At 37.0% G+C, this 23,088-nt stretch overlaps 1 protein-coding gene across 1 annotated transcript; it reads left to right on the top strand.

Moving 5' to 3' along the window:
* Positions 1–11,060: 11,060 nt before the first annotated feature.
* OPR3 (oxophytodienoate-reductase 3) lies at positions 11,061–14,476 on the top strand. Its single transcript, XM_010263305.3, has 5 exons — positions 11,061–11,456; positions 11,818–11,958; positions 12,142–12,272; positions 12,361–12,546; positions 13,540–14,476. Exons 1-5 carry the CDS (start codon positions 11,377–11,379, stop codon positions 14,199–14,201), a joined length of 1,200 nt encoding a protein of 399 aa, XP_010261607.1. The 5' UTR covers positions 11,061–11,376; the 3' UTR covers positions 14,202–14,476.
* The last annotated feature ends 8,612 nt before the right edge of the window (positions 14,477–23,088 follow it).

Below are 23,088 nucleotides of genomic sequence, written 5' to 3'. Positions count from 1 at the left end.
TAGCTCTTGTTTCTGCTCAAGAGAAATGAGATCCCAACTCAATATATATAATGATGGACTCACTCACTCAAATCAAGCACGCAACCCACCACTCGGGTGGGTGCAATGCATGCCTCAGTTTGGCAACTGATCTCGTGATTGGATTGTTTGGTGGAATGTAAAATACACAGGAGTGAATCTGACAATTTGTTTGGACTGTTTGTATACAGAGATTATATCATTGAAGTAGCAAGTCACATGGTAGACTATATTCAGTGCGTGTAACAATTAATGGAGGGGCTTTATTTTGCCTCTCAACTTGCTTGTACTAATGTACTAATTCATAATGTTTAGCAGGAAAACAAACAAAGTTTTGTACACGGAGCAGGTTAATATATAGCTAGTAGATTCCGTTAGCTTTCTTAAACGACAAGGAAATCTCACGTAAAGTTGATCAGCAGTACAAATCAATTTCAGAGGGTTTGATTGATTAATTACCTCTTTGCATATTTGGTTATGTATTATTATGAAAAAAAAAGCCTCCCTTCACCGAGTAAAGCGTCCAACTCACCAATACTATTGCTGGCACGTCAATAACGACAACAAAAGAGATGGAAAAGGACAGCCACACAACAAGCCCAAGGTTTGTTAGACTGTCGGAGCTAAACCGATGGTTCTTGAAATAATAATATTTCAGTAATAAAAATTACTTAACAGAAAATTAAAGCACCCATTATTTGTTGATTTGATCATTTTGATCACAGATGAGCATTGGTTTTCGGAGAAAAGAAAAATGCCCTTCTGAAATGTTATCGGAGCTCCATTGGTGGCAATTAAATACACGGTGATACGAACAACACCCAAGGTTGAAGATGATGTTCTTTTTTTCTTTGAATTAATTACGTATCAAGCAAATCCCAAAATAAACTTGAGGCATAATAATCGTTTTGCTTTCTCTGTTAGATATAACAGTTTAAAAATTTCAGAGGGAATTCTAAATCCAATTTAAAGAGTGAGGGGATATATAATCTGAGATTTGAGGAAACTAGTGTAGTGTTTCAAAACCTACTTAACTCTGACAGATAAAATGTAATGAACAAAAATGTCTTTCATTGTTCATTAAATTTTCAAAACATGCCCTTTTCTTCTTCTTCCTCTCCCCCCTCCTCTCTCTAGTCCCTTTCTTCTGCTTCTTCTCCCTTACCTATGCTTCTTCTTCTTTTCTCCCTGTAAGCCTCCTCAGCTATTCATCATCTCCTTCCGCACCACCGAACCACAGTGGGAGTGAAAGGGATTCCCAAACCACCGGTCCACATTCCTTCTCTTCTCTCTCTCTGTACTGTCTGTAAGCAAGTCAAACCAAACGACACCCCCTGCTTGTCCCATAGTCAAATCAGTCCCAAATCATCACATTTTTCTTAAGAATTAAACATGACAGAAAAGCCAGAAAAGACTGTTTGTGAAAGTGTTACTGTATAAATCTAACCGCTTTCCTTTGTAGGATGATTTGTCTTCAGTCGGTCGGCAAATTAGGTAAATCTACAAAAAAATGATCAAAGAACCTGGGGTGGCTAGCCTGGCGAGGTCGCTCCGATGCTTAAGTTAGATAGCTATTGCGAGTTTAATAGTTTTGAGAATGTGGAGAGCTTGAGGGCTACAGAGCAGAGAAATCACGCGTATCTTGGGTCATCGGAGTTGGAGCCTTTATATAGTTGACTCCTCGCGGGTTTTGCGGATTGGTTCCGGGATCTTCGTCACAATGGGATCTGTTTTCGCTTTAATTGGAGGATAATGTTATCAACTGATAAGGCTTATCAATTCTTCCCGAACCGAGCAGAGAGGAGATAAGTCTTGCCGTTATGCGGCATGGTCCCGCGAGGTTCAGGGTCTGTTGCAGAGATTTCCGGGGTCGTCACGTAGTGGTCTGGGTCGGTATCCCCAACCTGATACTTTTTTAGTTCTGAACTAGACTAAATGCCAAAGTGCCTTGGGACCGAGGTGGTTAGGTGTCCGAGCTCAACTAGGCATGTCGGGCTAAGTTGTCATCTCTTGGTCGAGTCGTGTCCACGTGTCCCCTTTTTACTAGGTCGGGCCAAATCACCCTTCATCAATTACCCCCCGCTCCTTGAGCCAGGGGTTTCGACCCGGTGCGGGGAGTTCATGACGAGTCCTAGTGGATTTGGCACGAGGTCTAGGCGGTTTTCCAAGCGGATCAGATAGTCGGACCTATTCGAACTTCCGGTTTAACCAGCAATAACCCAGGTCACGTCAAGTGTACGCGCGGACGTCACGCTGTTTATGGACTCCGTGGACGTCAAAAACACGCTCAACCGATTTCATCCTCGAGCATCGTCAAATCGGTTTTCATGATAGCCGTCAAATCGAGCAGGTCTTAGTCGTTGATCGCCTCGCGAAGAACTATAAATAGGGGGCCAAGGGACCCTTCTTCCTCGCCAAAAATCCTGTGATTAAGCTCTCCCGAGGTCGCGTCGGAGTCCTTCAACTCGCTCTTTGGGCATCGGGGTCGCCAACAACTCAGAGGATAGAGGGAACGACCCGGAGAAGAGAGGAGCGGTCTCTATGGCTACTGAGCTCGCCTCTTCTTTACCTTTAATCTGTTCTTGCTGGTTTGGCCTCGCGAGCTAGTTGTTCTAAGTTGAAGTTCGGCGTGCCTTGCGATGCCTTTGCTGTTGCTTCTTCGTCGGCTCTGCATTGGTGCTGCTAACCTCTCTATGGTCTAATACTATTTTACCGCGAGGTAGCTCTTGGTTCCCTGGATGTTGAGGCTGACTGCCATGGATGAAAAGGCCTTGCCTTGAGTTCGCGGCCAGAACCCCGAATCGGTTACCTGCGAGTGAACCACCTTCTTGATGCGAACACCAAGGAAGAATGGCTCTAGCAGGCTGAGTGTCTTCGGACCTGTTTCCGAGATTGTCTTGCGAAGCAGGTGGAGTGATGTGTCTGTCTCTCCTCCCACGAGGTGAGACTTGGCTCCTGGGAGGGACTGGGACCTGAGAAGTCTCCTCGCCTCGGTGGGGAGATCAAGTGATGTCCTGCACGCGAGGTCGGTTCTGCTGAGATGCTGGGTGCCGGGGTGGAACCGGCTGCTGGCTTTGCGGCAGTGGAGGGAACTGCTGCTGGTAGAACTGGTAGAACATTTGTTGTTAGTATTGTTAGAATTGTTGGACATGTTGCATTTGAACCTGAATGGCCCGCACGCAGTGTACCAGGTCGTCGAACTGGGATTGCCCGACTCCAGGGGGAACCACAGACGGTTCAGCGAAGGTCACGCCCACGACTTGAGGGAGCAGGGCGTTTACCTGTGTAGCACTTTGTGGCACGGTCAGTGTTGGGATCCCAGCCACAGTAAGTGGTATGGTAAACTGACCAATGCACATTGATGGCAACTGAGGTTGCCCCCCAGAGACGTTCATTTTAGTGCTCTGTCCGACGTGACTGGAGGATGCCATTGATTTCAGATGAGCTATTGATTGTGAAGAAGGCTTTTTGTAGCGTTCCCACAGACGGCGCCAATTGATGTTGCGCGATCTGACTGTTTCCTGCTGGAGGATGATCTGGCTTCCAGTCGGTCGGTGAACTAGGTAAATCTGCAAAAAAAGGATTAGAGAACCCGGGGTGGCTAGCCCAGCGAGGTCGCTCCGATGCTTAAGTTAGATAGAGTTGTTGCGAACTAAATAGTTTTGAGAATGTGGAGAGCTTGAGGGCTAGAGAGCAAAGAAATCACGCGTACCTTGGGTCATCGGAGTTGGAGCCTTTATATAGATGAGTACTTGCAAGTTTTGCGGATCGGTTCCGGGATCTTCGTCACGATGGGATCCGTTTCCGCTTTAATTGGAGGATAATGTTACCAACTGATAAGGCTTATCAATTCCTCCCGAACCGGGCGGGGAAGAGATAAGGCTTGTCGTTATGCGGCGTGATCCCGCGAGGTTCGGGGTCTGTTGGAGAGATTTCCGGAGTCGTCACGTAGTGGTCTGGGTCGATATCCCTGAGCTGATACTTTTTTAGTTCCGAACTGGACTAAATGCCAAAGTACCTTGGGACCGAGGTGGCCTTGTCCTGAGGTGACTTAATATCGAAGTGACCCTGTACCGAGGTGGTTGGGTGTCCGAGCTCAACTAAGCATATCGGGCTGATCTGTCATCTCTTGATCGGATCATGTCCACGTGTCCCCTTTTTTACTAAGTCGGGCAAAATCAACCTTCACCAGAATACATACAGAGCGTTCTTCCTGAATTTTGTGGGATTGTGAAACAGAGGTTTATGGCAAAGGTTGCATGAAGAACAGTCCTTTCTTCCGGTAACCGAGTCTTCCTGTTCCACATGCAACTTTCATAGATGCTTAATTGGTGTTTGATTGACTAGAAATACAACCACCATCGGCACTGTCTTGACACCCCTGCGGACACAAATTGGGTTTACACCGGTTGCATGGTGTTTTCTACCATTTGACCAGTGAGTCAGTGACAACCCACCGATTGGGTTTCCTCGTCATCGGTTTGCAACATCGCCTCTCCAAGTACAGCAGTTACAACACTTCACTTTCATCTTTTCATCGTCGGTTCCACTTCATCCCCTTCAGCATCAAGGAATAGCGGTTCTTGTAAGCAACGGTGATTACTTGTTGCATTTGGTAGTTCGCTTGGTCTCCGAAAACACCACCACGAAGAACGCCTCGAAAGATGTCTGTTTTACAGACTTAGCAATCTCGTCTAATTCCGTCTCCTCTTCTTCTTCTTCTTCTCATCATCGAACTAAATGAGAGTTAGTCTCTCCTTTTCTTTGCTTGAAAGTGGGGATTGGGAGAAGGAACATTGGAAATAAAAATGGAATTATATAAAAATTTAAAGGTAAATTTTTTGAACTACTTTTATAATTTAGCTAATTGACTAAGTATACTCTTACTCTTTCTTTTACCGTTGAAATATTGATAGAAAGACTGAAATATCTATTTACCCTTGTGTCAAATTAAAAGCTCCTCCGGTTCTTCTTCATCTTCCTCAAATGGTCATCACCGCCCAATCTTTCACCAGTGTCTCCTCTCTTATCTCTTCCCTCTTCTCTCCCAAAATCTTTGTCCCATCACCGTCAAGCCAGTCGGTTCTTTCTCTTCCTCAGCCTCCTAAGGTTCGAGTTTTTCTGTTCTGATGAACAGGAGTTCGTGTTTTGACTTCTAAAAAACATTGGTTCACATCCCGAGAGAATGGCTTCTCAGTAAAGAAAGGAAAGGTACAAAAAAAACCTTGTAAAAGGATCCCTCCGATGGTGTTTTTTGATTCACAGAGAGAAGAACTTAAAAGGGTCTGTCCGTTAATCTAGGTTCTTCACATTGGACCTCGATTCTGGTCTCTATTGTTTCTTCCCGGAAGAGAGATTTCGTGGTTGAGAATAAATCCTCTGAAGTTCCAATAGAATGATTCTGATTCCATTGTTGCTGATCGTTACGCATTTCGTAACCTCTGTCGGGATCATCTTTTAACCGACTTCAATCGCAAGAACCAATCCACCTAAATATCTACGAAACTGAGGTTCGTAGGTTTCCGGGTTGATTTGCTTTCTTTTTCCCTTTTATATTTTGAACCTATCCTACAACTCGAGTGGAGGAGGTCTTTGGGTTTTCGACATTAGAGCACGATTAGAGTCCACCCATCTTGTGTTCTATTTGATCAGTTTAGATTTTTTCATGAGTTAGACAGCATTTATAAAGTCTTTTTTTTTTTACCTAGAGCTATCGAATTTGACCCTGAAACTGTAATCCTGTGTTCTTTTTAAGGTATCTGTCACCGAAATAGCAAAAATAAACTAAAATCAAAACCAGTGAAAAACAATAACAACAGAACACAACAGTTCGATTTGCCGTGTTTTTTTTGCAACACCCCAATCGTGTGTACGAGATGTTGAAAGGAAGACAACAGCTTGGTTGAAACAGAACACAACAGTTCAGCTTGCCACTGTTGAAAGGAAGACAAACGGTGAAGATGAAGATGGATGGAGGGCAAAATTGGATTTTAATAAAATTATAATGTCAGGTGTGTACAAATTTTAACGGAATATAAGGGATGCTTTAGTGTTAGTTAATTGTCAGAAACAGAAACAGTAGGGATAACCTTAGAATATGTCCAAAATACCCATGTAACTATTATTGAGGTTAATTTATACATAAAACACAATATAAATGTAATGAACAACAAAAAAAGAGTTTATAGTTGCAATTTTACCTTTGAGCAATTGATATGAAGGACAAATTTGGAAAAAGATATTAGAAGGGATTGGGATAGTGATTGACATGAAGAAAAAATTTGAAAAATAAACATTTTGGTTAAAAGTAATTACATGGGTATTTTGGACATTTTTGTGCTTTTTGTTAGAAGATTCTAACAGAGGTCTACTTGCAACTATGCCAAAAAGTTCATGGGAGTTGATTGCATTTACCAAACTTGTGGGGGGGTCAGCAATGATCAAAAATTTTACAGGTGGTTTTAGCAGTTTACCCTTTCATTTATTTAAATTAAAAAAAAAAATCTAAAAGTACATCTTATGTTCTCAATAGCCAATGATGGGCCACATTAACCACCATGAAGAGACTTCCAACTTTCAAATGAATGAGTAATTTATTTTTTAAACTATTTTCTTATTTTTTAAAATATTTTTAACTTATTTTCATTGGTTCAGTTATTGATCATTAAGGTAGCATACGGTTTTATCTTCTTTATTCCCACCATATGGTGGGTTAATTTTTCATTTCCGTTACCTTAAAACCCACGTCATTGGATGGAAAGATATCTGCAAGAGTAAGTGATATTTTTATAGCAATTCATTGTAAGGTTTTCAGCAGTTAAAGGAGCTAAAATTGGATTTATCATATAGAAGTTATTTATTGCAAAGGTAGCGAGAATTCAAATAAAATTTTGACGAATGTAACTGATAGAAATTATTAATTTTATTAATGAGCCATAATAAATAAAGAATAATAAGAATTTTATTAATGATAAAATAAGAATAATAAGAATTTTATTAATTCTCGTTTCCTTTGCAAGAATTTTATTTCAGCATATATTTATATTAATGAACCATAATAAATGTGATAAATAAGAATAATTTTTATAGATGTAGAAATATAAAAAAATTACAAAAAAATTGGAAATATATTATACACTATCATCATCACAAATTTTGTCATATGAAAAGCACGTACACAAATAGTAGTATTTATATATGTATACATAATTATACTACATATATACATAAAATAATATTTTTATTGAACTCGAATTGTAATCAATTAGATGGGGTTAAAATCCATTTATTAATCGGATGCAAGTTTTAACATCCAAATTTATGATAATCAGATTTGGAATCAAATCGAGCATTGGACTTTCGGAATCCATGCACAGCCCTATACATAATTAGTTTCCTCAAACCTCAGGGTATATATAAATAATTATCCTTATTCTTCTAGTACCATTTATTTTTGTTATCATAGATATTTTTCCTTCTTATTTATAATATTTTATAAAAATAACTTTTTTCAAAATTTCAAAATTTTCTCTCAGGACCTCTAAATATCAAACCTTAGGTATAGATGGTGGATCGTCAGATTGATCCGATTTTGAATTCGTTTGTGACTGAGCACAGGTCTAGTCCAGGATCATACTGGGCCTTTAAACATCAAATCTTTCTTGTAAGAGTGATAAGCCTCTGGTGGTTATTAAAGGGCTGAAGCCCATGGGAAACTCTCAACTCTGGTTCCCAATTCTATCATCTGGGAGAGGCTTAGAGCGAAAGCCCAAAAAGATTCAGGCCTACAAATCTTGGAACATTCTAGGAAAATCATGGAGAAGGTTGGGTTAAGAAGTTTAAATCAAGGGAGGAACAAAAAAGTGGTGTATGCACTTAAAATGTGTAGGAATTCTAAGAAGACAAGGAGAGAGAAAAATGGCATCAAAAAATGAAAAAAGTTGGCTGTTGAATAGGGGTGGCAATGAGCCGAGCTTTCTACGAGCTGCTCGAGCTCGGCTCGGTTTCAGCCAAGCTTGAGCCCAGTTCAGTGGCTTGATTATTAAACGAGCCAAGCTCTCTCTCTCTCTCTCTCTCTCTCTCTCTCTCTATATATATATATATATATATATATTAGAAAATAATATATAATAAAAATATTATAATTATTAATTATTATAATTCTTAATTTTTTAAATATAAAATAAAATTTTTTATATATGATTTTTTTTATAAAATATTTTTTCTAAATATTGTTATAATAAAATATTTATAAAGTATATCATAAAATATTTTTTATAAAATATAAAATGAGCCGAGCTCAAGCTTATGAACTTTTGACTAGAGCCGAGCTCGAGCTCATGGTTCTAGCTCGAGCCTGGTACTATTCGGCTCGGCTCAGCTCGAATGCACCCCTAGTGTTGAAGGCTTGGCATCTAGGTGGTCTATTCTAATTTTGAAGCTATTAGCAGTTCATACTTTAGAGAGTAGGGAGGGGAAGAGCCTATCCTATTGGATTAGTCAGAAGGTCCCCAGTTTAGTCAAAAAGATTTGGAGGAGCTTTAGGCCTTTAGCCTGAACTTGAAGACACTGGATTTCCTACCCACACTCTAGCTACCCGCCTTAAATTGCAGACACACATTTGTAGCTGCAGTGTACTGTAGGTAAGAAATGGGTAGAGAAAGTGAGTAGTAAATCTGGGTTCGAACTTGAAGCGTTTGACTTCTTTAGAGAGAGGTCAGTGGAGGGCAGATTTGCAAATGTACACAGTTTTACATTCACAGGAGGAGAAGAATATGATAAAGAAATGTTTAGGGTTCTGGTTGCTTTGTGGACTTTGAGAGGGAGAAAGTCAATAAATGAGATTTTAGTTTTCATTGACCAAGATACCCATATTCTTTTTTGAGATTTATGTGAAAATTTATTTTTTCTTGGTGTAAGTGATACCTATCTCTCATGTGGATAAATAACTTTTTTGGATAAATATAGATTTCCGAAAAACAAATGAGGCCTTAATATTTCATAATAGGAATCAGTGTGGAGATGATGTAGAGGGGATTGGTGAATCTATATGTGGATAAAGTGGTTGAAGTAAGATTTCCAAGTGGTGTGGTAGGTAGGGGTGCTAACCGAACCATGGGGCTATTTTTGAAACTGAACTGGGGTTACCGGTTTTTGGAAAACTAGTAACTAAAACCAAACCGAAGCCAATCAATTAACCATCGGTTTGGTTCATTAGTTTTCGGTTTTTTATATTTACAATATATTATAAAAAATATATAAATACACTTCTTGCTTCAACTTCTATCAATTAGTGCATGCCCGTGCTCACACTGATCCAACATCCACTTACACCCTTGTATTGGGAATATCTCCCAATGAATAAAGTACACAAGTACGAAGATATTCCCAATGCGAGGCTGTAAAGACTGTTTGAAATGGCATTTCATTGATTGAAGCCAAACTCTTTCCGAGTCATAAATGAAGCCTAATTCCTATTCAACGGATGAATATGGATAGGATCTTATTGATAAAGGAAATACTTGCCCAGATAAATATAGGCCATGTGTGGTTCACTGCTTTGGGCTTCATTCTTTTAATGCATGCTCATTCTAGGCAAGAATGAACAAGAATGAATAATATTCCGATGTGTTTGGTTTGAAGGAAAAAGTAGGGAAAGGAAGGGGAAAGGTAAGGAAACTTTCACAAACCTTGTATATGTTTCCCTACTTTTCCCTTCCTTTCCCTACCTTTTCCTTCAAGCCAAACATAGCATTAGAGTGTTTGGTTACAAAATTCTTGCCATGGGACACATTCTTTTTAGAATGAAAAATCAGCCCCATAGCACAAAAATTGAGTAGCTTATAGCATGAAAAATAATTATGCCCCATCTTGCTCATTTTTATTCTTTGAGGCCAACAAAATTGTTGCCATAGATGTTTACTTTTGTGAAAGCACTTTTATAGAAGTATTTTTACATAAAAGCACTTTTACTAAATCACTTTGCCTACAAAACCGTTGCTATAGATGTTTACTTTTGCGGAAACACTTTTACAAAAGTACCTTTGCGAAAGCACTTTTGTAAAAGTACTTATACATGAAATCACAACACTTACGAAAGTACTTTTATAAAAGCACTTTTATGAAAGCAATTTTACAAAAGCACTTTTACGAAAGCACTTTTATAAAATCACTTTTACAAAAGTACTTTTATGAAAACACTTTTACAAGAGTACTTTTATAAATGCACTTTTATAGAAATACTTTTACAAAAGCACTTTTATGAAAGATCTCTTATAAAAGCACTTTTACAAAATTAATTTTATAAAAACACTTTTATGAAATTATTTTTATAAAAGCACTTTTAGAAAGAACTTTTATAAAGCACTTTTACGAAAGTACTTTTACAAAACATCTATGCAAGCTGGTAAACATTGACGGTTGGAGACCTACGCTGGTAGTTTATGAATACCAGCACTTTTTTTTTTTTGAAGAATGGAAATGAGCAACATAAGACACTTGTCAATCTGAAGAAAAAAAAAATCATTTATAGGAAAAAGAGGGTGTTTGGTTCAATATTTTATCATTCTGCCTATTTTTACCCATTATTATTTATTTTAAAATTTTATATTGAATAAGAATGAAAAAGAATGAGAATGGAGCCACACATGGCCATATTTATCCGCATAAATGACTTATCAGGAAGCGAACGAGGCCTAATTCCTACTCACGGATGACAATGGGTAAGATCCGAATGGATAGATCCGTAAGCGTCTTGCATTTTGCGGCCCTACCTCCAATCCATTCTCCGATTTGCTCCACGTTTGGCTACATGTGAATCCTTGCCCTGCGTATCTATGACCCAGCCGCCTTGTCCCGCTTGTGACGGTACGCGGACTCGGATTCGAGCGTCCGCCGCTCAGTACACAGTTAGTCAGTTACACACAGCTGGAGTCATTTTCCTATTTTCCTACTCTCTCATATCCTCACGCGCGCGAGGGTCAGACTTCAGAAGCGTGTAAAGCATGGGGTTTTTATGGGATCCCTTGGTTGCGAGTTGCGACACTGATACCCACTACTAAAATTGTGTCGTGGTTGGCCAGTCAGCCTCGGTTCGGTCAGTCTCATAACAAGAGTCAAGAGAGAGGGGTTCCATAAATCCATCCTTGTCGGTGGGGTCTCGTCCACTTGGTCCGTCTTCTAATTCTGCAAACTGCAACCGGCCAGCCCAAGCCCAAACTCCTCTCTTTACTATTTATTCGCTCTCTTCCTCTGTTTTCTGAGTGCTGTCGCAACATTCCATATTTCCATTCCCACTCGTTATTCATAACTCACAGTTCTCTGTCTGCTGAACCCTTCCACCACCGGAATACATCAACAATGGCAGAATCGTCGACGTCGGCCCAACGAGCAACCCTCTTCTCTCCTTACAACATGGGGAAATTCAACCTCTCCCACAGGTTAGTTCGTCTCCAAGATTTCTATCCCCCCCCCCCCACCCATCCACTGAGATCTCACGGTGCTTTGCTGCAACCGCCCGATCTCTTCAGCTGACCTTGCTCCGGCTTTCCCTTTTTGGTGCCCTCGTTCCCTAACGAAGAAGGAGTGTTTTGGCTTATGGTTATTGTGAAAAGAAACAACCAAATTAATAGCCCCAAAAGTCCCACTTTTCCGGCAGTCGGAAAATCCGGGTCTGAAATCTGATTTCACAAAATACTCTGGTTTTAGAAATTTAGGAGGAAATTATCTATGTATGTTCTTCTTCATTTGTTGATTTCCCCTTACTTTTCTCAAATATTACCGTGTTTTGGAGTGGTGCAGGGTTGTTCTTGCACCCATGACCAGATGCAGAGCTTTGGACGGAATACCCCAGCCAGCTAACGTCGAATACTACAAGCAGAGATCCACACCAGGCGGATTCCTGATATCCGAAGGCACTACCATCTCTCCGACAGCCGCCGGGTAATTTCGTAATTTCACTGTCTTCAAGTGCCATTAATTCAGTCAAGATTCTAACATGTTAAAGGGCCCACAGACCCATGATCTGATGATCCACTGCCCGATTTTTCTTGGACGGTGATAGTACTTTGTTGCTTTATATTAATATAGAACTGATGTTTGGGAATTGGATGGGACCATCTCCAGTTTTCCGCATTGCCCAGGGATCTACACCCACGATCAGATCGAAGCGTGGAAGAAAGTGGTGGATGCCGTCCACGCCAAAGGCAGCGTTTTCTTCTGTCAACTGTGGCACGTTGGACGAGCATCCAATCAAAGTAAGTAAAATATTATCCTGAACGTAGTCACACGGAGTTGTTCCCTGCTTCAAACTCATTTGTATTCTATCTACCCTCTTCCCTTCAGTCTATCAACCGGGTCGGACCGCTTCTCCGATCTCGTCGACCAACAAACCAATTTCTGGTCGGTGGAGAATCCTGATGCCGGATGGAACCTATGGAAGCTATGCTAGGCCTCGAGCCCTATCAACCGTTGAAATCCCGGAGATCGTCCAGCAGTACCCCCAGGCGGCCCTAAACGCCATCCAAGCCGGTCAGTATTCACACCATAACCCATTCAGTATATTTAATCTGAGTTTAATTTGTTAGTGTATAATATTTTGATTATTTTAATTTAATTTACTAATGATATTCGATGTATGAATTGGATATCGGCATTATCGTTATGGCTGCAAACGTTATCCATTTACCCAAATAGTTTAGGGTTCATCCAAGCCATATAAATCAATCAGGCCGGGTCGGCTTGGGTTCATGTAGGTTCAGCAAAGTCTATACCCTAACCTAAAATACAACCAACAATATAGAATTTTTTGATGAAAATACCATTTAAGGCAAAAATAGCAAAAACATAGATGGTAGTGTTAGAGATGTTGATCCGTTAAATAATAAAACATGCTTATGTGGGGCAATTTAAGTCAAAAAGTTTGGGAAATTATAGCCCACTTTACGCTTAAAGTTTGAAAAGGCCACTTTAAATGTTAAAAAATATATTAGTTAGAAGATAAATTTTATCACCTTTAAATAAATTACTATAAGGATTTTACCAAATTAGAGTCATTAATTTAATATAGTAAATAAATAACAATAATTAAGAGTAAAATATTACTTAAACACTAAATTAGTTTAAGTAATAGTAAATTAACACCATACAAGCAAATTGATTGTATTGTTATGGTGTTAATTAAAGTTTCAAATAAGTTATTTTCAATTTATTTTGTTCATGATATATAATATTAAAATCATTTTAATTTATTTAGTTAATAATATATAATTTTTTTTATGATTTTTGGTTTTTAACTTATTATTACTGTTCCATATCAAATTCCAATTTGAATTAGATTCGAATCGGATAGAAATCCAAACATATAATTTCAATTTGGATCTACCAAATGAATCAAATTTGGATCTATCAATATCCCATTTAATCCGATCCATTTGCTGCTCTAATTATCATTTCCATATGTAAACCCTAATGCTGAATTCTTTATTTAAGCTTGTTCGATTGATGAAGCATTAAACTGACCAGGTTTTGATGGCATTGAGATCCATGGGGCACATGGGTACCTTATTGACCAATTCCTCAAGGATGGGATCAATGAGCGAACCGATGAGTACGGTGGGTCAATCACAAACCGGTGCAAGTTCTTGATGCATGTGGTCCAAGCGGTGGCAACTGCCATTGGTCCAGACCGGGTTGGGGTCCGGATCTCACCTGCAATTGACCATCTAGATGCCATGGATTCCGATCCGCTCAGCTTAGGACTAGCCGTGATTGAGAAGCTTAACAAGCTCCAGCAAGAATGGGGCAAGAAGCTGGCTTATCTCCACATGACTCAACCCCGGTACACGGCTTACGGCCAGACGGAATCAGGGCGGCACGGGAGCGAGGACGAGGAAACGCGGTTCATGAGAGCGTGGAGGAGGGCTTACGAGGGCACCTTCATCTGTAGTGGTGGGTTCACGAGGGAACTGGGTGTGGAGGCTTTGGCTCAAGGGGATGCGGATTTGGTGTCGTATGGGCGTCTCTTTATCTCGAACCCGGACCTTGTTGAAAGGTTTAAGGTGGATGCGCCCTTAACTAGGTATGTTAGGGCTACATTCTATACCCAGGATCCTGTTATCGGGTATACGGATTACCCGTTTTTAGGGCAAGGACAGGGGAAGTACCAACGGATATCTCGCCTCTAATTTGCTACTATGGAGATGGCTGATGATAAGTTGTAGTGTTTGGAAAGACTATGATGTTTGTAATCCTTGCATATGGTTGTAATATTTTTGTAAGAGAATTCAATTATAAGAGGTTGTAACAGGAATTTGGGTAATTCTCAAACTAAGGGGATATGGGTGGGTGGATTTACAGTAGAATGGGTAAGTGTATTATAGTTGATGCAATATGGCACGTATTGGCGTTTTGGGCTTCCTTGAAACCTTAGTTATGATTCATTGAGAATCCTCTGATTCCACTTCTCTTCTGTTTGTCTTTCAATTTAAAAGTAGTCATGCAATTCAAGGAATTCCAATTCCTTGGTTGAAGGCTCTCAGACTGTCCTATCCGACTATGAGGAATTGTCCCCCTTTTCATTTTTACAAGAAAAAAAAAAGAAAATTCGAAAATTCCTATTCCCAGAATCTGAAATAATACATGTACATGAGTTAGGGTTGCAGCTCAGTTCGGCCCGAATAGCGCATTTTACACTGCAAGAATCTCTTATTCCGTGGAGCGTGTAACGATCATCATGAATTGCAAGAATCTCTTCTCACACCTTCCCTACTATTTAGTTATATTTGTTCCTACGTCTTACGTCTTATAATTGGGTTAATCATAAAGCGTTCAGGTTTGCTCTCTCTTATTATTCACTAGTGGGGACCCGTGCGATATATGAAATTTATTAAATCAAAGCCAAATAATGGAAATGGTCATTTATTAAAATATCTTTTATAGTTTTATAGATTTACTAAAATCTACCCTATAATTAAAATTTTACAAAAACACCACTTATAATTTACAATAAATTTAATCAATCTTCCATTAAATGATAGTGAAAAATGACAGTGTTGATCCTAATGTACTTTTAATCAAAAAGGAAAAAAAATAAAAATACCATTTTTGCCCTTTATTACACACGGGCAACCATTCTATTAGGTATATTTGGTTAATTTTGTTTTCTGTACAAAAAAAAAAAAAAACGTTGATGGTATTTTTGGAATAAAAAATCATGGGCCTAATGGCAAAACAAACACTCCTTAATGAAATGTTGATTAAATAAATAAGTTGTAAAATATATGGGATGTTTTAATGAAATGAAAAAGTATAATGTACGTTTAAGTAAATATGTAAAACTATAAGATGTGTTCTAGTAATTGACCCTAATAGAATCACATAAGAGTATACAATTGTTTTATATTTCCAACTTTTTAAATAATTAATAATTATTCAAATTTTATATACTATTAATAAATTTTTTATAATACAAAAATAACAATAATTAATTTTAGTTAGGTTTATTCATCAAATTGATGAAACCGACCAACCCGATCAACTCGACCCTAGTTAGTTGGTTTTCTAGTATTTTAGGTCAGATTTGGTTCAAAAATTTTCAATTCGACCAAGTTGGATAAATTTTACTTTGGCCATTTGTAAAACAACCAAAATCGAACAACCTAGCCATAAATATATATTAATATTTTATATTTTAAATATAATTTTTAATATAAAAAAGTAGGAAATTTCCCATATTTCTTAGTCTAAAATGTTTTATATTATAAATCTAATTTTTAAAATTAAATGTAATTTTTAAGTTTAAATCTTTTGAACCGATTGACCAAACCAAAAAGCTGACCCAAATCGATACAACTTGAGTGGGTTGGTTTTCACAAAAAGGTAAGTCGGTTTCAACTAACCAACTCCCCAACCTGACCAGGTCAATTTGGTTAGCCAAATAGCCTACAATCGAACCAAACCAACTCATAAAGACTCATAATTTTAAATAAATTAATAGTCTCATCTATGATAAATAATAATAGTTTAATCTCCAATAATTATAAAAAATTTATAGCAAAAATACACAATTATTGAAAATATATTGATAATGAAAAAAATACAATAATTACAAAAAGACAATAAGTACTAAAAATATATTAACTTAGTCAATAAATAGTATAATCTCAAATAATAGTTTAATTGCTAATAAATATTAATCAATAAGTTATAACAAAAATACAATAAATACAATAAGTACAACAAATTAAATTTAAAAATTTCACTAATAGTAGTTTAATCTCCAATAATTATTGAAAGTTTTCTATTAAATTACAAAACAAAATAAATTTATACATAATCTTTGAAAATAGATTTATGACGACAAACAATAAATAATTACTGAAATACAATAAATATTAATTTTAGTATATATAATTATATAATAAATACATATTAAGAGTTTAAATTATTATTCATAAATGTTATTTTTTGAAAGTTATTTTCTCGAATTATTACTTGATATAAGTGAAATTATTTATTTACAATATTATGTAAAAATATTAAATTATTCTTAATTTTAATATTATGTTATAATTATTTTTTCAACTTTTCAAAAAAAATTTTAAATTTATTACCTAATTTCTTTATTTTAACAATTTAAAATCTAGTTATGTTAAATATTTTGTTATTTAAAATACCCAGTCATTTAAATAATTAAATAGTATGTAAAATATTTAAATTTTAAAATATTAGTTATTTATGGAATTTAATTTTGTAATATATTAAATTATTATTAATTTCAATACTATGCTATAATTTTTTTTCTGCTTTAAAGAAATTTTTTAAATTTATTACATAATTTCGTTATTTTAATGATTTAAAATCTAGTTATGATAAATATCTAGTTATTTAAATATTTAAATAATCTATAAATTATTTAAAATTTTTTGTTATTTTAATTTTATTTATTGGAAGATATTACATATTATTAAATGTTTGAAAAAATATTTAAATTGATGATCCAGAAAAACACAATTTAAATTGTTAGTACATAATTTCGTGACATATTTTGTAAAAATATAAAATTATTTATTAGATAATTTCGTTATTTTAACTATTTAAAATATAGTTATGATAAATATTTAGTTATTTAAATATTTAATTTTTTTGTTATTTGAATTTTATTTATTTAAAGCTATTACATATTATTAAATATTTGAAAAGCATTTAAATTGATAATCCAGAAAAACATAATTTAAATTGTTAGTACATAATTCCGTGATGTATTTTGTAAAAATATAAAATTATTTATTAGATAATTTCATTATTTTAACTATTTAAAATATAGCTATGATAATTATTTAGTTACTTAAATATTTAAATAATCTATAAAATATTTAAATTTTTTGGTTATTTGAATTTTATTTATTTAAAGCTATTACATATTATTAAATATTTGAAAAGCATTTAAATTGATAATTTAGAAAAACATAATTTAAATTGTTAGTACATAATTTCGTGATATATTTTGTAAAAATATAATTTTTTTGTGTTTTTAATAAATATTTTAAAGTTATTACATAATTTTGTTAGAATATTTAAATAATTCTTAAATTTTCTAATCCAAACTTTCTTTAGATAGATATAGATAAAAAGTAGGGGAGAGGATAAGTAGGCCTATTAATTATTAAAATTAATATGAGTAAAATTATTTTAATAATTAATGTTAAAGTAACATGTCATGTTTTAGTAAAATGCAAATGATAACATGTAATGTTATCCCGTGGTGCGTGTAACAATCATCATGAATTGCTAGAATCTCTTCTCACACCTTTACTATTTAGTTATATTTGTTCCTACGTCTTACATCTTATAATTGGGTTAATCATAAAGCGTCCAGGTTTGCTCTCTCTTATTATTCATTATGAATAGACCTGTTCATGGGCTGGGCCAGGCCGGGCTCGAGCCAGGCTTTCACTCTATATTAATAGATTTTTCTATGGCCCGAGCCCGAGCCTGGCCTGACCATCGGGCCTACAACTTGGGCCCGAGCCTGGCCCTCATAAAAAGCCCAAAGCCCGGGCCTGGGCCCGAGCTCGAAATTTATCCCATGTTGTTACTATTGCTGAAGCGGCTGAATAGAGAGAGGGAGAGAAATTATAAAGAAAAAAATAAAAAAAAATGTATATATTAAATTATAAATATATATATATTTCAATAAATATTATATTATTTATATATTTCATATAATATATAAAATAAATATTATGTATTTTATAAAATATATAATGTTGAGTCGGGCCGGGCCGGACTTTTTTGACAAATCCCGAGCCCGGCCCGTAACACAGTCAGGCTTACTGTGTTAGGCCCGCGGGCCTAATTACATGACCAAGCCCGACCGAGGTGCGGGCCGGGCCATCGGGCTACCCGGCCCATGAACAGGTCTAATTATGAACCTAGTCCTTACCTCCTAGCTTTCCTGGTTCTAATTTTTAATTCTGAGTTGAAAAATTAGGCATAAGATAAAAACAAAAACTCTCAAAAAATCAATTGCAATTCTTAGCTTAAATTAAACTGGGAGAGAGAGAGAGAGGAGTCTATATATGGATCTAGGTACCCATAACTTTGCCACCTCTACCAGGATTTGATCATGGGTAGGGGTGTCAATTAGACTCGATTTGGTCCAATCTGATCTAGTCCAATGTGATCCCATTATACCATTCAATCTGTTCAAATTTGTTTTGATTTAGATTGGTTTCAACTCAAACCTATTCCATTGACACCTATATTCTTATCTTATATCAATGGACCAGATATTGGCTTAATCCAACTCAATCCAATATAAATTTATTATGGACAGAACAGGTCCAATCCAATATAATAAATATTTTGGACCGGATTGGTCCAATCCAATATGTCTTGTTGGTCCATCCAGTCCATCCAAATTGATTTTAGACTAGATGGGGTCCAATCCAAAACCAGTTCATTGAAATCATTAATCATGGGGCCTATCATCAAATGGATTCTACTTGGAAGATCAACAAACGCCAAGCTGACTTTTAGGATGTCTTTGGTTTGATAGTAAAGGTAGAGAAGGGAAATGTATACTTGTTTCAAACCAAATATAGCCTTAACGTAAACATTATTTCAAACGAAATGTATACTTTTACAGAGATATTTTCATAAAAATAAGAAGAAGAATACATTTCTAGTCACACTTAGATCGGTGTGGGATTTTTATTTTATAGATCCAGACTGCTTTAATAGATGCTATTTGGGAGTTTGACTTTGATCGAACTCTTCTTGAGTTTGAATCTGATCTGTCTCTCTTTCCTCTCCTAATGCTAATTCTAATCTCCTTATCTCATTATCTTCTTGTTGTACTCTATCTAGAACTCTCAAAGGGTCATATTGTAATCATGTTTGCTAACTCTATAAATACATAAAGGGTCGGTCTGCTATGATTACCCATTCATCTTGAGTTTATTCTATAGTGCATTACTTCTTTAACTTGGTATCATAGCCAAGACACTATGGCTTCCAACGGCAACACAATTTCGGTTCAAAACTCGATACAATCCCCTCAATCCAACACCCCTCCATCTGGTGGTACGACTTCTTCTTCAATTTCGACTATGTCACACTATCTCCAAATCAAATTAACGGGAGAAAACTACCTGTTGTGGAAAGCACAACTACTTCCGATCTTCTATACACACAGGGTCATGGGTATTGTTAATGGAACGATCAAGGCTCCTTTGAGAGAAATTGCTGATTCGAATGATCCTAACAATAACATGTCAAGTTCTGCCTTTGCCAAGTGGCTTCAACAAGATCAACTTGTTCTCAATTGGATTATTTTCACGCTCACCAAAGGGATTTTCTCTCAAGTGGTAGGCCTTCAGTCTTCTCATGAGGTATGGACTACACTTGCAAAATCTTTTTCTGCACACTCCCGTTCTCGTATACTTCAGATGCATAGACAATTCTAGAGTCTTAAGAAGGGTACTATCTCTATTATGGAATATATTAATCAATCCAAATGTCTTTCTGTTAATTTATCCGTTGTAGCCAATACTATTAGCTCTACAGATCTTATACTTTATGACTTTATGTGCTAGTTGGACTAGGTCCAAAATATGAATCGGTCGTTACCACTGTGACTAATCAGTCCAATATGGATCAACTAGGCATCGATGATGTCATAGGTATCCTACTCAGACATTAAGCATGCATGGCTGGAACAGCATCATACCCAACCTTTGGATATTGCACTAACAGCTAACCACACTTCCTTTAAAGGCAAGAGTCCGTCACCCCAAGAGCAGAACCACACTTTTTCAAATAATCGGGGCAGAGACCGCGGTCGTTTCAATGATAATGGAGGCAGAGGTTGTGGTCGATCCGCTATTATTTGTCAAGTTTGCAACACTCCTGGACATGGAGCACTATAATGTCGACGACGGTATGATCTTAACTTTAACAGTTTGCAAACTGAAGAATCTGCACCTACTGCTTAACATGGAGGCTTTTCTTCAAACTTTGTTCCCACATGGTACTCTAACTCCAGTGCCACACACCATATGATGCCAAATATTGACAATTTGCAAAATCGATCCGAATATGGTGGTTCAGATCAAGTGAAGGTTGGCAATGGAATAGGTTTGTTGATTGCCCACATTAGTTCTTCTACTCTCTCTCATAATTCTCATTTGTTTCAATTGAATGATTTGATGCATGTTTCCATTATTTCAAAAAATTTGTTATATGTTATCAAGTTTACTTGCAATAATGATATATATTTTGATATCCATCGTGACTATTTTGTTTTGAACGATTATACGGGGAGAACAATGCTGTAAGGACCAAGTAGAGACGGGCTTTACTGCTTCCCGGGTAGTCTCAGCTTCAAGAATCTCCAGCTATTTTGTCGGTGAACACACTATAGTAAATGGTTGGCATCAACGATTAGGTCATCCTACTCTTCGCGTGGTGAGGCAAGTGATATCCGAATTTGGGCTACCATTCTCTTCCAACAATGTTTCTTCTATTTGTGAGGCTTATCAGTTAGGTAAAAGTCATAGGTTGCATCTTTCCTCTTCTATAATGAGTCTAGTAGTCCCTTAGAGTTAATTTATTCAGATGTTTGGGGTCCTGCACTAATGTAGTAAAATAATGGTTACATATATTATGTAATTTTCATTGATGATTATAGTAAATTTTCATAGTTGTTCTTGATGTGAAATAAATCCAATGTTTTTGATATTTTTCTTAAATTTAAGAGTCATGTAGAGGTTTTGTTTGAGAAAAAAAATAAATGCCTATAATCTGACTGTGTTGCTCACGGCATGACTCATTGGCTTGCTTGCCCTCACACTTATGGACAGAACAGTGTTGCTAAACGGAAACACCACCACATCATCAAGTCTACCCTATCTCTACTGGCTTCCACAAATCTCCTATATTCCTTCTATGATGGTGCTGCCTCCACTGCTATCTACTTGACTAATCGGCTTCTTACATCATTATTACAAAGTGCTTCTCCCTTTGCCACTCTCTTTGGCAAGGCACCCGAGTATAATCTTCTTCTCACCTTTGGCTGTTCATGCTATCCTCTTATCTGGTCGTACAATCACAACAAATTCTCTTATAGATCTCTTTGGTGCATATTCGCCTGCTACAGTGACTCCCATAAAGAACACAAGTGCTTGTTTCATTCTTCTGATCGACTGTATATTGCCCGTCATATTTGTTCGATGAGAACTCCTTCTTCGACATATCTTATTCCCCTTCAGCTACTCCCACTAATTGTACCGGTGTGACTATTCATGTGTCACCGACCTCATCTCTGCTAGTATCTCGACCAGTTGATCCGTCGGATCCACCATCTCCTTCACCATCACCGACTCCTTCTATCTTCTCCTTCATCAGCCACTTCAACATCGTCGACTTCTCCTCCTCCACCACATGGCACTTGTTCAATACAAGACTTACTTGATCCCACGGCACCTATTTCAACATCGGCTCCCCATCAACACAATATGATTACTTGATCTCAGACCAGCTCTCTTTCATCGCAGTCCAATAATGTGTCCCGATACCCTATTCCAAGAGCACTCTTAGCTGCACTGCCAAATACTACTACTAAACCTTCTTGCTTCTATAAGGCATATAAGGATCCCGCTTGGCACGAAGCTATGTCCCGTGAATTCAATGCCCTTGTAGATAACAACACTTGGATGATCCTCCCATACCAATCACACATGAATGCCATCAACACCAAATGATTGTTACAAAGCTCGTCTCGTTACACAAGGGTTCAACCAGGTTCCAAGTGTTGATTTTACTAACACTTTTTGTTTGGTGGTTAAACCAGTCACCGTTCGCACCATTCTTGCTCTTGTCATTGTTCTTGGTTGGCCCCTTCGACAATTGGACTTTGATAATGCCTTCCTAGATGGATATGTATTGGAAGAGATCTATGTTTGTCAACTTAAGGGTTTCGAGGATCTAACTTCTCCCTCTTATGTTTACAAACTCAACAAAGCTCTTTATGGTTTTTGGCAGGCCCTATGTGTGTAGTACTCTTGCCTCAACACTCATTTTACTCAGCTTGGTTTTCGCATGTTAGCAGTCGACCCCTCCTTGTTTATTTACCACAAGGATTCAGTCATTCTATACATGTTGGTATATGTTAATGACATCCTTCTCATTGGCTCCTCTTTTGCTCTTGATGATTTAGTTGCCACACTTGGTTGTACCTTCTCTTTAAAGGATCTTGGTCTGGTTCGGTACTTTCTTGGCATGGAGATTACACCACAACCCCATGGCGTTGTTCTTACTCAATGACAGTATATTTTGGATTTCTTGCACCACACCAACTTGGTTGAAGCTAAACCTCACTTCTCCTATGGTTGTTACTACTAAGCTCTCCAGGTTTAGTGGTGATCCTCTTTCTAATCCTTTTGAGTATCAGAACATCATTGATGCTCTTTAGTATGTCACCATTACGAGGCCCAATATTTCATTTTCTGTGAACAAGGTGTGTCAGTTTCTCTATTCTCCAACAACAGAACATTGGACTGTTGTTAAGCG

The sequence above is a fragment of the Nelumbo nucifera genome, chromosome 3 (genome assembly GCF_055504915.1).
Source record: "Nelumbo nucifera cultivar China Antique chromosome 3, China Antique-T2T, whole genome shotgun sequence".
NCBI classification, from domain to species: Eukaryota; Viridiplantae; Streptophyta; class Magnoliopsida; order Proteales; family Nelumbonaceae; genus Nelumbo; species Nelumbo nucifera.
Note: the sequence above shows the minus strand (reverse complement) of the source record. Positions and strands in the feature narration are given on the sequence as shown.

Excerpts from the sequence above, each read along its gene's own strand:
- OPR3 (XM_010263305.3), top strand. The coding sequence starts at position 11,377 with ATGGCAGAATCGTCGACGTCGGCCCAACGAGCAACCCTCTTCTCTCCT. Across the intron at positions 11,457-11,817 it reads AAATTCAACCTCTCCCACAG|GGTTGTTCTTGCACCCATGA; the intron begins GTTAGTTCGTCT and ends GGAGTGGTGCAG. Across the intron at positions 12,273-12,360 it reads TGGACGAGCATCCAATCAAA|TCTATCAACCGGGTCGGACC; the intron begins GTAAGTAAAATA and ends TCTTCCCTTCAG.